The sequence below is a fragment of the Cervus elaphus genome, chromosome 12 (assembly GCF_910594005.1).
Source record: "Cervus elaphus chromosome 12, mCerEla1.1, whole genome shotgun sequence".
NCBI lineage: Eukaryota > Metazoa > Chordata > Mammalia > Artiodactyla > Cervidae > Cervus > Cervus elaphus.
The window spans coordinates 48,330,211-48,347,149 of record NC_057826.1 but is presented as its reverse complement, the minus strand read 5'-3'; the positions used below and the strand labels follow the sequence as shown (position 1 = coordinate 48,347,149).

The 16,939-nt window shown below is 44.7% G+C and overlaps 1 protein-coding gene across 8 annotated transcripts in view; it reads right to left on the bottom strand.

Annotated features, from left to right (window-relative positions):
• The window catches only part of CGNL1 (cingulin like 1), a 170,888-nt gene that overhangs the window by 18,891 nt on the left and 135,058 nt on the right, over positions 1-16,939 (bottom strand). For all 8 annotated transcript variants that reach the window (XM_043919010.1, XM_043919011.1, XM_043919015.1 and 5 more), the window contains 5 exons: positions 13,671-13,877; positions 12,620-12,724; positions 6,972-7,124; positions 5,903-6,073; positions 1,613-1,774 (listed from right to left, as the gene is read on the bottom strand). In XM_043919010.1, the coding sequence (XP_043774945.1) occupies positions 1,613-1,774; positions 5,903-6,073; positions 6,972-7,124; positions 12,620-12,724; positions 13,671-13,877 (798 nt within the window). The remainder of the gene's footprint in view (positions 1-1,612; positions 1,775-5,902; positions 6,074-6,971; positions 7,125-12,619; positions 12,725-13,670; positions 13,878-16,939) is intronic.

Sequence of the window (16,939 nt, the reverse complement as noted above, 5' to 3'; positions counted from 1 at the left end):
CACTGCTTCTGGACCTTGAGTTAGTAAACGGAATATGTTTTTTATAGTCAGAATATTCTAGAAGGAGATGACCTGACGACTCAATGGTTGACTAAAAGCACCTCTTCACAGGGTTCTCTCCCGGCCTACAATTTATACTGTACAGAACCCAGCAAGAGACTTCAGGGGATCAGGCCACGGGTCATTACACCAAAGGTTTTCACATCACTGCCTGACGAAGCTTTAGCTTGTTTTTAACCAGATTGTTTGGGCTTCAGAATAATCACTTCCTAGTTACCTGGGTTGACCTTAGTTTGCCTAAAATGACCTCCCCTAATGAGATTAGAACCAGGACAATGAGAAAATATATTGCAATCTTGAAAAAAAACAAAAAAGATAAAACCATAACCAAGTAATTCTAAGCCTCCAAAAGGGCTGATCTAATAAAATCTTTAATGGCTGAAACATCACTTCCTAGACATAAACTGCTACTAAGTCCCCTGGAGGTTTAAAAGTTATTTCTATTTATTTGCAAAGTAGAATCAGGAATTCCATAGCTTTTAAATTCCAGCTATCTCTCCCTGGCCTTGAGCACTGTCTGACTTTTATCAAAACCTTGACAATGTTAACTTTTCCCATAGGTCTGAGGCTGATTTTTAAGTGGTTCTTTTCCTCTCTAAATTCCATTGGGATGTGGGCTATGTGTGGGAGTAGGGGGTGGATGTTTCTGGTTTGGGTTTGGGGTGGCGTTTCTGGTTTGGGGTGGATTTTGTTCTTATAAGTTCATTTTGTAAGTTCAGCTGGACTGATGTTAAGTTTCTTCCTGTCTTTCTTGGTAGATGTTCAAATTTGGATTCTATTACTCACATTTTTCTAGTGGGCTGTGTTTTCATCTTGTAAACAGATCACCCCAACTGAGCACTTTCTGATAGACTGTCCTGGACTATGTATACATGGTTATCCAAAAGTGACCTGAGCCAGTCTGCTGCTTGTTTTGGCAAAGCTGGATCCTCTGTAAGAAAACGGGCCAGAATTCAGGAAACAAAAGTGGAGCATGTGGGTGTCCCTAGGTGTTGGGTGGTTTGGACCCAAGGCGTGGCTGAGCCCCTCTATATTCATAGCAGCCTTGTCTCCTTTGCAGTTGGAAGTACCACCCAAATCAACAAACTTATCTGTTGTGCCCTATCTATGTGCCCTTCTGAAAAATCATCTAATCTCTTCTGGATGATTTGCTTCCTCTTCAAGACAATAATGATACTACAATCAATGATTTCCATCATTCCTTCCAGCACTAACATCTTATGAGTCTATGAACTACCCGGTTTCTTCTTCAAATCAAGAAGTGACTTTAGGGACTTTCCTGATGGTCCAGTGGTTAAGAATCTACCTGGGCTTGATCCCTGGTCAGGGAACTAAAATACCACATGCCTCAGGAGAACTAAGCCCATGTGCTGCCGAAAAGCCCATGCACTACAGTGAAGACCCAGCACAGTAAAAGAAAGAAATGACTTTACAAATATCTGACTCCAAGAGAATAAAAAACCAAAGACTTCCCAAAGGCTGAGGTGTGCGCAAAGGCTGCTGCTTCCCTTCTGTCCCACGCTCGTCTCCCCAGACCCCGGCTGCCACAAACCTCCATCTGCTTGACGAGTCGGCCTCGGTCATCCTTGAGGTGACTCTTCGCCTCCAGCTCGTACTCCAGGTCCTTGAGTGTCTGCTCTAGAAGCTGCCTTTTCGTGAGCGCTTCTTCCTGAGCTCTCTGATGGTCCCGTAACTCTTCCTCCATCAGGCGCATCTAGAATGAGGAGGGCCAGGGGTGTTGATCTGGGCACATCAGGAGCACAGAGCTGCCATGAGTGCGCAGGCTGACCCCGGAGAGGATACAGCGGCTCCCGCTATGCTGGAGGTCAGAAAGCCCTGGGCAAGCACCACCTCCCTCTTGGTCTCAGTTTCCTCTTCTGTAAAAAGGAGCCTTGAGGACTTCCCTGGTTTTCAGGGGTTGTGGGTTTGATCCCTGGTCAGGAAGCTAAGACCCCACATGCCTCTGGGCCAAAAACAAAACAAAACAAAACAAAAGACAGAAGCAATACTGTAACAAATTTAGTATAAAGACTTTAAAAAATGGTCTACATACTCCCTCAAAAAAATCTTGAAAAGGAAGCCATTTTCCAGCTACAGAGAAAAACCCCACTGGGTTATAAATTCAATTCAGTAGATGTTGGCCAGCATTACATAAAATGGAAAAAAAAATCAGAGTAGTACAAGCAAACATTGTTTTCTGAAACATTTCTACTAGATACTAATACATTTGTGTGGATGCATGCATTACTATCTTACAAGGCAAGACATCTTTCTTAAGGCAGGTCATGGTCAAAGATACTTGAAAGCCCCTGAGCTAAGCAAGCACCTCCCAGAGCATAATCTGTTGCTCACCTGTAATAGGTTCCTCTCAACAGAGGTTAAAAGTGAAGGGAAAATAAAAGCTAAAATCATGACTCCAAAGCAACCTGCAGGCACAAAATCTATTACTATAAATAAATTAAGAGAAAACAACTGCTTTCTAAAGAATATCAGTTGTCATAATTTACAGTGTTTTGCTCCTCCACAAGGTGGCACTGAACTGACAGTTTTGAAGAAGGTGTAAGAGACAATGAGCTTGATTCCCAAGAGTTGCCGTGTTTTCCACTCCTCTGAAATCTCCCCAAGGGGACTACGCACCTCAGCACACAGTAGGTATTCCTTAAATATCTCTGTGGACTGATTCAGTGAGGGCTGTCGTTTATTTCTCAGCGTCCCTCCTGGAGGTGGTTCAGGATAACAGGTGGAAAACACAGTCTCGGGAACAGACTGTATGGGTTAATTTCCTTATTGATAGCAAATGGCAAACTCCAATAGAGAGTAACAGCTTTGGGGCTTCCCTGGTGGTGCAGTGGTTAAGAGTCCGCCTTGCAATGTAGCAGACACCGGTTCGATCCCTGGTCCGGGAGTATTCCGCATGGCGCGGAGCAACTAAGTCCATGAGCCGCAACTACTGAGCCTGCGCTCTAGAGTCTGCAAGCTGCAATTACTGAAGCCCTCACATCGCAACTGCTGAAGCCCAAGCGCAGCAATGAAGACACAGCACTGCCCAAATTACATAAATATAGAAATAAAATTATTTTTAAAAACACACTTTGCTGAGAGGCTGTATGAAATTAAATACTAAAAAGGAAAAGAAACGCCAGCCTTTAGGAGTGGTTTTCACAGAAAAGTGGGGAAGCCTCAAAGACAATCTTTTTGGGGACCCAACAGGTTAGGCTAGTTTAGGAAGCCCAGAAGGAAGACTAGGAACTGTGTTTGCCTCCTGGAGGCTAACAGGAACACCTGACATTTCTGCAAGAACAGCACAGTCTTGAAGAAGAAATCTCCTGATAAAGACTAGACTGGTGTCAGTGGTGACTGAGTGAAAGCACAAAATGAAAATCATTCCATGGAAAAAGGATGATGAGACATTCTTTGGATACAGAGATGTTCCAGGACATGAAAAAAAACTCCCCAAATAAAAAAGTCTTTAAAAAATTTTCTGTGCTTCAGGGTCCTGGTTTGCAATATTGTGATAAATATATCAATAAATCTACCTTAACGAGCTGTCCTGAGACTCAAATGAGGTCAATACCCTGCCCAAAGCACATGGGTTTTAGAGTCAGACTGATAGGTAATTGGTACCGCTCACATTTCCTTCTTGGTATCCTTTGGAACACCCAGCCCATTCCTGCCTTCTGATGCCCTCAGTCCCTAACATCCACCAAGAGCTCTACCATAATCGAGAGTATCCGAGAAGGACATGCACAAGACAATTAGCAGTATAATGTCTAGAATCATGAAGTAGACAAATAACTTCTGAACCTACCGGTGCTAACTTTAAAAGTAATTAAAAACTGCCCTTGGCGAAGTGGAATTTAGAAAATAAATGCAACAGTGAACTCTAGTCTTAATTCTCTAAAGATGATCTTGCATCAGAACTTCTCTAGCTCTATGTCAAAGGTAAAAAAGGTAAAAGGCCTGTTTCTCTCTAAACGAACAAGGCAGTACTGCAGCACTCAAGGTGCAAAGACCCTTGCAGTGTTTTCTGTTTACTGAGAGCTTTAACTAAGTACAACCAAAACGGGATGGACGGTGGTGAACAGAGTCGAGTTTGAGTTTTTTAAGAATCCCATGTGACCCTGGCTTATTAATTCACTTTTGTTTCAAATGACTCCATGACTTCAGCACCCTTAGGGTGGTTTCTGACTGTAGTTTCCCTCTAGAAGGAGGAGATGTCTGTTTCTGCCATTCAAATGAAAACACTGTCTCACAAGGCTAGACTAGTGAGAAATCAAGGAAGTACAGTCTTTGTTTTCATCTTAAGGAATTCTTTTTTTAATTACTGCCCTTTTACAAACAACACTGGTCTCCATCTGGCCCTAACTAATCTCTCTGGATCTGTTCCCTTATCTAACTAGAGGGTCTCTAAGGTTTCTTCCAATCTGAGGATTTTAGCAGCACAACCATTATACAAAAATCAAAGGGAAGCACTGGACAAGGGTCACTGTGACACTGATTTTCTGAAATCAAAGCAGCTTACCAAATATTTGTTGGTGTTCTAGCAAATATCTGAATCCTCTCACTCAGTTGTTATAAAAATGATTGTTTTTCAATGCCAAAGAGAATTGTGCTATCAATACCCTACTTTCAGTTCTTACTAGAAGTCCTGTGTCGTGAGACCCTAAACCAGAGGAGATCTGTTATCAGGGTCCTTTCAGAAGTAGTCTAAAAGCCTGCAATAAATATCCATTGTTCTTTCACACAGTTTCAGCACTGACTCATGAATGACCTTTCTTTGATCATCAAAGATAATAAAAGTTTGTTTTTTAAAGAAAAATTTGTTTTCCTATGGAATCTTAGTACCCTTGGTACTGCTTATGAAAAAAAAAGAAAAGGCAAGCTTTAGAATTATAACAAAAACTAGTATTAGTGTTCGGGATACACAGATCCTTTGCCATATAGTCTCACATGTTACTTCATTTAATTATTAAATCATTTTTATTTTGTATACTTTTAAAGATGTAGAAACAGATGCTCAGAAAACTGGAGTAACTTGCTCAAGGTCATCTAGCTGGCAGGAGGCAGAGTAGAAACCAGCTTACACAGTACTGGCATTTTAGAACCTTCACCTTTCCATTAAAATAATCAAAAACATTCCCTTTATTATTCACAGTTCTTCAGAAGTCAAGACTTAAGGGAGCTAACATTTGGGTTACTTTGCTCTAGTATTCTTAAATATAAAACCAAGAATACACTTTACTACTTTCAGTACTCATAAATTCCTTAAGATTTCTGTTTCCATTACTGTTGTTCTGAAACTCTTATCCCACCACTTCTACTGCAATGGAAGTCCATGTAATTTTAAGCCAATGGCAAAAAAAAAAAAAAAAGCTTACTTTAATCTTTGTTCTAGGATTAAGTTAAAACATTAACACACATGAATCATTTAGATACAGCTGGGCACACCACTGGTGCTCTACAAATGGCCGCTAAGCTTTTTTAGGCAGAAAATCTTGGCTTAATCACACAAGCTAAAGTTGTGTCAATTTCACATTAGACGCCCTGCTCTGTGTCTTAGAACGCCATCTGCCCTGATGCAACCATCCTGAGAATCAAGCTCAAATGCTGTCCTAGGAATCTACCCCAGTGGGAATTCCCTGGCGGTCCAGGGTTAGAGCTCTGCACTTCCAGTGTAGGGAGCAAAGGTTCAATCCCCTGTCAGAGAACTAAGATTGAACACGCTGTGTGCCAAGGCAGCAGGAAAAAAGGAAACAAGAATCTACCCAGCCTCTCCTGGAAGAGTTTCAAAGCAGATTCTGAATATGGGTAAACCAGGACTGCTCTGGTCAGCCATTATTACCTCATCCTGCAATTTCATGGCAGTCAGACGGGACTTTTCTGCCTCTAGAGTTTTCTCCTTCAACTGTCGTTGCATCTCCGCAAGTTCCCTGCGATTTTTCTCCTTGTATTCATCCAGTTGGTTCTGGAGCTCCAGCGTTGATGTGCGGGACACCTCGACAATGTCGGCCATCTGGAGATGTGACACAGGTGTGAGGCCCCCCCACCCCCTGCCATGAGGCTCCATCTGGAGCCCAGGGAGTTAGGCTTGCACCCCATCTCAACACACCTTCTCTCTCTCCTCTGTAGCCCCCCAAAGTCTACAATCATGGTCTGCCCAGACTAGTCACCTCTAACGTGGAAGTTGTGTGGCATCTGAATAGGCCTGTCTCTGGAGCTAGATTCTCGGTCCTGGTCCTAAGTCTCGCTCTGCCACTTACCAGCTACACAACTGAGGCATTGGCCGCCCTCTCTGGGCCTCTGCAGTGTGCTCATTAAAAACACTGAAGGCATAACCTATACCTTGATAGGCTTGTTGTCAAAATTAAAACGATGCAGACAGACAGAATTCTACTTAGACATGAATGAGCCGGTAAACTGCCTGGCACACAGCAGATGCCAGAAGCTGGCCAGTGCTCAGGGAAGCTTCTGGAACACGGGGAGCCCATGTGGCTCTCTGCCTTTCCCCGTCTGGGTGTTCTGGGCCAGAGGTGAGCAGAGAAGCCAGGGCTACGGGGCTTTAAACTGCCTTTCACGCTCTGAGACAAGAAAGGTGAAGCAAGTACATCGATTACGCACAAAGGCAGAGGTTCTGATTGAGGTACCAAAAGTGACATCTGCACTGACAATGCCAGGCTTCTTTGGGCAAGGGATGCGAGAACTGGGCCCGTGGTCCAGGGGGCATTCTCTAAACCAGTTTCTCTGTAACTGGAATTATCAACAGGCCTGAAGAGCTGCTTCAGGGTATCTGCAAATCCCTGACACATTTGTGCTGAGACACACTGCAGATCTGCTCAGCTCCGTCAGGCCCTCCGGCATGGCAGGGGGTGAAGGGGCTGGGCCTCATGCTCTCCCCAACTCCCGCCCCTCACCTCCTTCTGTAGTTTCTCAATGGTCTTGTCAAGGTGCCATCGCTCATTCTCCATTTCATTCTTCAGTCTCCTTAACTGCTCCTTCTGCTCGGCCTCGTCTTTGAGCCTCTCAGACAGCTGCTTCTGTTCCTGGGTGGCCCGGCTCAGATTTCTCTGCAGATGGCAAGGAGAGGATAGTCCTGTCACCTACCTGCCAGGGCAGCTGCAGGGACGGGTGGCAAACGGAGTTTCACAGCCACACCACAAAGCAGTCAGACCTGCTGCATCACTGATAAGGATAAGGGTCCAAATAAAGCCATTACAGAGACACGAGGACATTGTCAGCTCTGAAATTCAGGGACCAAAGTGGAAGCTGATTTCACCAAAAACACAGGCAGGAATGAAGGGGCAGATGAGGGATGCATTACAGAAATACAGAAAATGGCCAAGGCTGCTGGGGATGGTGATTCAGGATAGTATCCAAAAACCTGGCAGAGTTCATGCCCAAAAACCACGGGGAAGTTATACAGTAGACTAACTTCGACCCATGCGGCAACTTACATCCTGTGATATACAGCATTGCACCTAATGTTCTAGCATTGTCTCTGCTATGTAGATGGTTCTTACAATTAAAATAGCTAAAAATCAAACTTTAAGGAAAGAGAAATTGTCCCATGGGCCAACATTCCACTTGGGTAGGGGGAGTTAAAGTCAACAATCCCTGAGATGGACTCATACACAGAAGACAAGGAATCTGGCAATCTACGGGCTGATGAGCCCGCTGGACAGAAGGTATGAGATGGAAGACACACTCATCAGGAAAAAGACAGATGAGTGGTTACTTAGTGAATCACACCAAATACTAGTACTTCTTACAAAATGTAACATCTTGGGTGCAATATTTCCCCTGGGTTCCTCTGAGGCTCTCATCTCACAACATTATACAGACTGATGTCCTGTATGTAAAAAAAAGAACATGCAATTCTAAAAGCAAGAAAAAATCCTAAAGTGTCTTAGGAACACTATAGTAGCTTCTTTAAATGGCTAAGAATGAAAGGCTGTGGCATAAGGATATTATGAAGGGGCACAGCTCACAATAGCGGAGCATAACCCAAACACAGCTAGATCATAAGAAAAATGGCATCAGGCGTTGAGGGCTGAATGTGAGTTAGTACAGGTACTGTTTGGGACCTACTCAAGTCTTGTGTCCCTGCAGAGGCTGTTTAAGGACAATGGTTATATTTGTACAGTGCTTAACAGGTTACAAGCTGCAGTCACATGCAGGAACTCAGGCATTTTGAAATCACAAAGCACTTCAGGCGCTCCTGGTTTGCAAAGCTTTGGAACAGATCCATTGGCCAGCCATACAGCCTGGGGCCAAAAAGCCACCTGTGGAGGACTGTGCTCAGAGAAACAAGCCAGCAAAGCCAGGCCACTGCAGTTAATTGCTGCAGGGAACCAATGTCAACAAAAGCAGTTGGGGAGAGCGGACGGGAGAAGGGAGTTGGGAGTTCAGTGTAGGGCAATTAGCAGGACTGAGAGCCGCCACGGTCGGCGTGGCGCACACCAGACGGAGGGTCAGCCCTGGGCCTCATGTCTGTGGCTGATTTAGTGTGTCGAGAGCAAGGGGCAGCACACAGGGCAAGGTAAATGAGGAATGGTCCCTCTGTGTAGGAGCAAACTCTCAGGAACAGGTATCTCAGAATGTCAATTCTTGGAAAACAACAAATATAGAGAGATACCAGCTTCCCTGGTGGCTCTGTGGTAAAGAGTCTGCCTGCCAATGCAGGAGACACAGGTTCGATCCCTGGGCCAGGAACATCCCCTGGCAAAGGGAATGGCAACCCACTCCAGTGTTCTTGCCTGGAGAATCCCATGGACAGAGAAGCCTGGAGGGCTACAGTCCATGAAGCTGCAAAAGAGTCAAGATACTTACTAACTAAACCACCACTCACAGAGGGACATCATCACCTTCCCGTAGAACTGCCAGGATACAGCTCAACCCCTACCCCTACAGCCTCTCTTTCTTCCTTTTGGATCCCAAATCTCAGGGGCTCCAGGCCAAAAGACAAGCCAGCCTCGACTTCATTCAACTCCCACACGGTGAGAGCTCTTCTGCTTTACCTTTGTCTCAGGATGGGTTCTGCTACCAACGCCCACTTCCCTGGCCCAGGTTCTGCTCTCCTGTGCTACTGGAGACTCCTGAGACTCAAACAATCTGAGCTGGACTTGGCCAACACACCCCGTCCCAACTTTAACACATACACATTTGCCTAGAAGAACAATTTTGCTAAATCATCTTTAAAATATTTCTTGCATGCTTGCCTCTATTGCATGGCAGTAAGATCTATAAAGGCAAGGAATAGATTTTTTATCTGAGTATGTCTCATAGTCCAGATTCACTATTAGGCACAGGATACAAAAACTCTGTGGTTGCAAATTAACACCTATCCCCAAAAGTGATCTAAAGATTTCTTATATCAGAATCACCAAGCAAGGGTGGTAGATTCCTTATGTAAAATGCAGAACCTAGCCCTTTCTGATGGAATCACAACTTTTCTTAGAGTGGAGCCCACACATTTGCATTTGAAAGTTTTACCCAGATAATTCTGATATACTCAAAAGTTTAGAAATGCTGTTCAAACAATGCTCTGCCTCTTCAGAGATTCAAGAAATAGGTTCTAATAAGTCACTGCTGAGAAAATATGTCGCAAATTCACATGAAAAACAGCAAACTTGGCAACTTTGCATTTAGGAGTTAGGTGTGAAATGCTCTATAGCTACAGTGACTACATTTCCAAGACCTGCCATACAAGTCTCTTGACTAACATTGGGACAAAATTTGAGAAAAATCTGTGAGTGAAGAATCCAGAACACAAGGCTGGTAGATGTACAGTGAGTGCCCTTGAGCTTGGGGACCATTATCTCAGTGGATGCAAAGCCTTTTACTGTATGGCTGAGCAAGGCCTCCATCAGTCCGTATTAACAATAACTATGTGGCAGGTGAGCAGAAGGGCTTAAGGGAATGGGAGGCATGATCAGAAAGCACTGGATCTCAGAGCCCTTGACACATGTTAACTGTGGACTCTGACAAGCGTGACGGCTTTCTTCTTCTGTGGTCTCGGTACACAGAAGTCTGCTGGGGTGGGAGGTACAGGCAAACAGAACATACATCATCAACAGAACATTTATCATCATCCTTCCCTGAAGAAAAGCCATTTCTCAAGGTAATCAGAGACATCTTTGTCATGAACACAGTTTAAACAGGTCTACACAGCAGCCCAATTCTCAACCAAGCGGTTGGGCTGAAGTAAACCAAGAATGGCATCCCCTTTAAGAACTCCTACTCTGACTGAGCCAGAATAAACTAGACCTAAGTTCACAAGGTCTTCACCTACAATGTCAAGAAATATATTTCTCATGCATGAAGATGCAGCAGATTGTTACAGGCACAAAAATTTTGAAATATAAAATGCTTAAGGTGGGGAAAAAAAAAAAGTTACTATCTCCTCTTCCTCTAAGGGTTAAGTTCCCTTTTGATTGTCAGTTTTGGGAGAAGCATGCAGAAAGAACTAAAGGATGACTGTTTGGTCCCCAAATTGAGAAAAAGCAAAGTAGTTTTGAGTGATGGTGTGTTTTCCATAGCACTACTTTTGAAACAAGATAATTCAGCTAACGATGGTGAGACTGTCCGACCCTCTTAAAATTCCTGCCAGATTATGTTGCCAGTGGTTAGCATAGCCACATGCTGCCTGAAGCAGTCTCACCATCTCAATACCACTGGGAAAACAGGCCTGAACAAAAATAATAACGTCAGGGATAATTTTGAAGGCAGGGATGGAGATCTGGAGGTAGAGGCCAGCAGGGATCACATTAAGATCTTCAGACCTTGAGGCCATCATCTGTCCTCTCCACTGAATTAGCTGTGAGCTGCAGATTCACAGCTGGTGAACCACCTCCTTCTGTGTAAAAGTTTCTGGTTTGATCAAAGGATGATAAAGACAGAGCCTGTAACAGTTTTACCCACTGCCTGGTGTGGATGTGACACAAAAGTGCAGATTTTTGCCCCTATAGAATACAAATGTTTTTCCTCTCTTTCTGTCCCCAACAAGCTCAGAGATGTAAGCCCTGCACTTCGCTGCTGGACTGTAGCCACCATGAGCCTTAAACAGCAGCGTAGGGCAACTGCCGTTCACACAAAATCAACCAAACAAGAGTTAATAACAAAGATCTAGATTAATAAAGAAAGAAAAAGAAATCCAAAGCTAAGACACCAAAATGAAGAAAATACAGGACTTTACTACATGCAAAAACAAGCTCTCTGTCCAAAGCCAAAGAGAAGGTGCAGATTTGGGGGTGAGGGCTCCTGAGTTGTGAATGACCTGAGTGAACCCCGGTACACACTCCTCTAGCCCTGAGGAGATGATGCTGTATATGAAAGGAAAGCTGCAATTAGGCATTTACAAATTTGAATCCTGACTCAGCTCCTGACACTTTTCATGTGCCCCTCCCTCACCCTCCTTTACAGACACACAAGTCCTAAGGAAACACTTTAACAGACTCCTCTAAGACAGCTGCTCAAAAACAACTGGCTTTTACCTCCTCAGAAACTCACCTGAGGGATGCATGATGCTGCTGGTTCTTTAAAACTCCAGAGCAGGTAGAAGGAAGGACATACCTGGATCACACTGAGGTCACTGTGCAAAGTCTATTCAGAACCTCAGTGCAGACTTTTTTTTTTTTTTTTTTAAAGAACATACTTCAAACAATCTTTCTAACCTTCAAATGGGAAAAACTAATTTTCTAAGAATCTGCTGATTTTGAATAGAGATAGCTATCCAGTTTCAAAGAAATGACTTCCTCGGGCTTCGTTTAATAGCCCTTTTGAAGGACTCTGCTTTGAGGCATCTATTTGCCCAAAGGAGAGAGGAAATCAGCTTCTGCCACAGAGCGACTCCACAGAGCCCTGGGGACTGCTTCTGTTGGTCTTCTCACACAGTTCGTATTTTATCTTTGGAAAGCTGTCAGGCTCTTCCATGTCTGGCGGGCTTCTCAGCCCCAGCACTATGACATCTGGGTGCTTCACAGCTGTGGGGGCGTCCTGGGCTGTGCAGGATAGGGAGCAGCAGCCCTGGCCTCCACCCGTGAGATGCCAGCAGCATCCCCCCATCTGTGGCAACCAACGTCTCCAGACATTGCTGAATGTCCCCCAGGTTAAAAGACACCAGTCTAGGGGTTTCCCTGGTGGCTCGATGGTAAAGAATCCGCCTGCCAATGCAGGAGACACAAGTTCGATCCCTGATCCTGGTAGATCCCACATGTCGCAGAGCAACGAAGCCCTGTGCTCCACAACTACTGAGCCTGCTCTCTAAAGCCCAGGAGCCACAACTACTGAAGCCCATGAGTCCTAGCGCCCATGCTCCGCAACAAGAGAAGCCACTGCAATGACAAGACACAACTAGAGAAGAGCCCATGCAGCAACAAAGACCCAGCAGCCAAAACCAAATGAATGAATGAATAAAAAGAACCACTGGCTTATACAGACAGTCGGAAGTCCATGCTGGTTATTATGGAGGGAGCTGCCTGGAAGGACAGGACCAGTGGCGATCTGGACATGTCCCTCCTTCTCGAGCTTCCTCCGTGGGGGAATAAGGGCCCTCAATGTTTACCTGAGCCTCTTCCAGCTCAGTCTGCAAGGCCCTTTTGGCTGACGTGGCTTCTTTCTCTTCCTTTCTTGCATGCAGAAGGGCCTCTTCTAATTGCCGAGTTTCTCCCTACAAAGATACACGGGGTTAATGCACACTCAGATGGGTGCTGTGCCTACGAAGCTGACTCAGCAGCATGAAAGGCAGGCCAGGGACATCCACAGACACAGCCGGCAGGGGCTGCGGTCTCCATGCACCTGTCATGGGCCCACAACCGCACAAAACAGATGTGTGTGCCTGTCTGCAGTGCCATTCTTAACCAGAAATGAACATCCAATCCAGTCATCTGAGATGATCTGGGGGGAAATACAGATATCCACCCTCAGCACAGGAGCGTCAGCAACAACACTGAATGAACTCAAGTATGAATCAACTCAATACTCAAGTACTGAACGAACTCAAGCACACAGTCTGAGAAAAAGCTTTTCAGGTGATTTTAACGGTGACCCTCTGGGAAACTTCTGTTAGAATACACCTCCCATCACATTTCTTTTGTCTCTATCTATTGTCAGCTGCCATTTCTCGCAGCTATCAGTGCGTGTCTCTTGCTAATGGCCTCCCACTGCTAGAGATCTGGAAAACCAGATAACGGGTTTGGTAAAACTTGCGTGACCTCAAAAACAATCAACCAACTGCTAAAAAAAGAAAAAACAGTCACGAGTGAGAGTGGGCCTGATGGCAGGGTTAAGATGCCCTTTTGGGGTGTCTGGAGGCCTCTGTTCAGTGTGAAAACATTGAGCACACCTGATGTTTGGGCGAATGGGGACCCCTGTGCCTGCACCTGACCTTGTAGGCCAACTCCATCAGACCTGTTTCAGGTCTCTTCCAAAGCCATCTCCCATTTGTACCACGCACAGAGGAACAAAAGCAATGGTTTACAGAGACGCACTCACAGCCACCTTGACCTTTCCTACATGATTATGATAATAAATCCCTTTCAGCTTCTCAAGTCACTCACACAGGAAAGGAGGATCCGTGGCTGCCAAGCCCAAGCTGGGGGCCCAGCAAGCCTCACCTCGCACTTCTTGAGCATCTCCTTCGCTTTGGCCTCGTCATCTTGAAGGTCAGCAAGCTGCCTCTGCAGCCGAGCCACAGTGCGCTCCAGCTCTTCCACACTCCCCCGCAGCTTCTCGTTCTCCTCCTGCAGAGCCTTCACATGCATCTCTGCCCCCACCTGGGTTTGCTCTGCAGTACTGCTCCGACTGGCCAGGACCTCGACGTTCTGGTAAAGACATGGAACAGGTGAGCATGGGAACCACAGTCAAGGCCCAGTCCCCAGCTTCAAGGACGGCTGACATTTCTTAAAAACCCACTACGTGCCGGGCACCATGCTAAGCCAGGGATCGGCACCCTACAGCCTACAGGTCCAGCCCACCACCTGTTATTAAAACTAAAGTGTCAGGATTTCCCTGGCAGTCCAGTGGTTAAGACTCTATACTTCCAATGCAGGGGATGCAAGTTCGATTCTTGGTTGGGGAACTAAGATCCTACATGCCACAGAGCAACTAAGCAACTAACTAAGCCCATGCTGCAACTACTGAGCGTGTGCCCCCTGGAGCCAGAGCACTGCAACTAGAGAAAGCTCATGCACTGCAACAAAAATCCTGCATGGTACAACTAAGAACCAATGCAGCCAAATACACAAATAAACTTTTAAAATAAATCAAGCATTACCAGAACTCTGCAACATCCATTTGGGGACATACTATCTATGGCCACTTTTGTGGTGTAACAGCTGTGTCAGGACTTGGGGCCAAAGTTTAAAATATTTATTATCTAGCTGTTTACAGAAAAGTTTTGCCAAACCATGCCAGTGTCCTTGACATGAAATTTCAACCTTTTAACAACTCTAGGAGGTGGTTACTATCCTCTTCTTTTTGGCTTGCTTCACTGGGTCTTCGTTGTGTGCGGGCTTTCTCTAGCTATGGCAAGTGGGGGCTACTTTCTAGTTTGCTGAGCAGGCTTCTCATTGCAGTGGCTTCTCCTGCTGTGCAGAGCAGACTCTAGAGCATGTGGGTTTCAGAAGTTTGGGCTTGTGGGCTTAGCTGCCCCACAGCATGTGAAATCTTCCCAGACCAGGGGTCAAACCCATGTCTCCCGCATTAGCAGGCAGAGTCTTAACCAATGGACCACCAGGGAAGCCCAAGTGGTTAAAAAGACAAACAAACTGGCACTCGGGTAGACTGAGAACTTGTCCAAGTTCATGTAGGAGGAAACGTATTCAGGCAACCTAGTCTTATAACCACCAATGAGTTCATTTTCCTGATTTCTAATCATGTACAGCTCTTGAAGAAGAGCAATTTCTGCTTGTAAGTTTTCTTTTATGTCTAACATAAAATGGAAATTAAAATATGCTTAAATTATGATATAGTTCATTGTGCAAACTCTAGGTACTATCATCTGAAGATGAGAATGTGCAGCACACAATCCATAACTGAAAGAAATGGCAACAATTACAGAATGATTACTGTTAATTTCAGATATCACATGGGCTTTTATTCTTTGGCTTCTTAAAAGTCACACATCTGGAGTGTGACGTCAAGCGGGCCTTAGAAAGCATTCACTGTGAACAAAGCTAGTGGAGGTGATGGAAATCCAGCTGAGCTATTTCAAATCCTAAAAGATAATGCTGTTAAAGTGCTACACTCAACACTGGTCACAAGACTGGAGGAGGTCAGTTTTCATTCCAATCCCAAAGAAGGGCAGTGCCAAAGAATGTTCAAACTACTGGACAATTGTGTTCATTTCACATGCTAGTAAGGTTATGCTCAAAATCCTTCAAGTTAGGTCTTCAACAGGACATGAATCGAGACCCTGGTGATGTACAAGCTGGGTTTAGAAAAGGCAGAGGAACCAGAGATCAAATTGCCAACATTCACTGAATCATAGAAAAGGCAAGGGAATTCCAGAAAAACATCTACTTCCACTTCATTGACTACGCTAAAGCCTTTAACTGTGTGGATCACAACAAACTGTGGAGAATTCTTCAAGAGATGAGAATACTACATCACCTTACCTGACTCTTGAGAAACCTGTATGCAGGTCAAGAAGCAATAGATTCAGACATGGAACAACAGACTGGTTCAAACTTGGGAAAGGAGAATGAGAAGGCTATACACTGCAGCCCTGCTAATTTAACTTCTATGCAGAGTATATTATATGAAATGCCAAGCTGCATGACTCACAGGCTGGAATCAAAATTGCCAGGAGAAATATCAACAACCTCAGATATGCAGACGATATCACTCTAATGGCAGAAAGTGAAGAGGAACTGAAGAGCCTCTTGATAAGAGTGAAAGAGGAGAGTGAAAGAGCTGGCTTGAAACTCAACATTAAAAAAACAAAAACCACTGAGGTCATGGCACCCACTCCCATCACTTCAAGACAAACAGAAGGGAAAAAGTGGAAGCAGCAACAGATTTCATTTTCTTAGTCTCCAAAATCACTGCAGACAGTAACTGAAGCCATGAAATTAAAAAATGCTTGCTCCTAGGAAAGAAAGCTATGACAAACCGAGATAGCTTAATAAAAAGCAGAGACATCACTTTGCCACAAAGGTGCATATAGTCAAAGCTATGGTCTTCCAGTAGTCATGTATGGATGTGAGAGTCGGACCATAAAGAAGACTGGGCAATGAAGAATTGATGCTTTCAAATTGTGGTGCTGGAGAAGACTCTTAAGAGTCCCTTGGACTGCAAGAAGATCAAAGCAGTCAATCTTAAAGAAAATCAATCCTGAATATTCACTGGAAGAACTGATGCTGAAGCTGAAGCTCCAATACTTTGGCCTCCTGAAGCAAAGAGCTGACTCACTGGAAGAGACCCTGATGCTGGGAAAGACTGAGGGCAGGAGGAGAAGGGAGCAACAGAGGATGAGACAGTTGGATGGCATCACTGAGTCAACAGACATGAGTTTGAGCAAACTCTGGGAGATAGTAAAGGACAGGAAGTGCTGCAGTTCACGGGGTCGCAAAGAGTTGGACAGGACTTAGCGAATGAACAGCAACAGCCCTAACTTTCCCATCAAGAGACAAGAGACTACAAAGATACAGTTAGCAAGTGGTACTTGCGTAAGGATAAACGTGTAGTTCAATGGCAAAGAACAGTCTAAAAATCAACCTGTCCATTGATTCTCAACAAGCCAAGCCAAAAGCAAAAGAATGAGGTTAGATCCCTTCCTTACACCACACATAAAAATTAACTCAAAATGGATCATATACCTAAATGTAAGATCTAAAACTATAAATCTCTTCTAAAAGAAAACACTGGAGTAAATATCATGAGC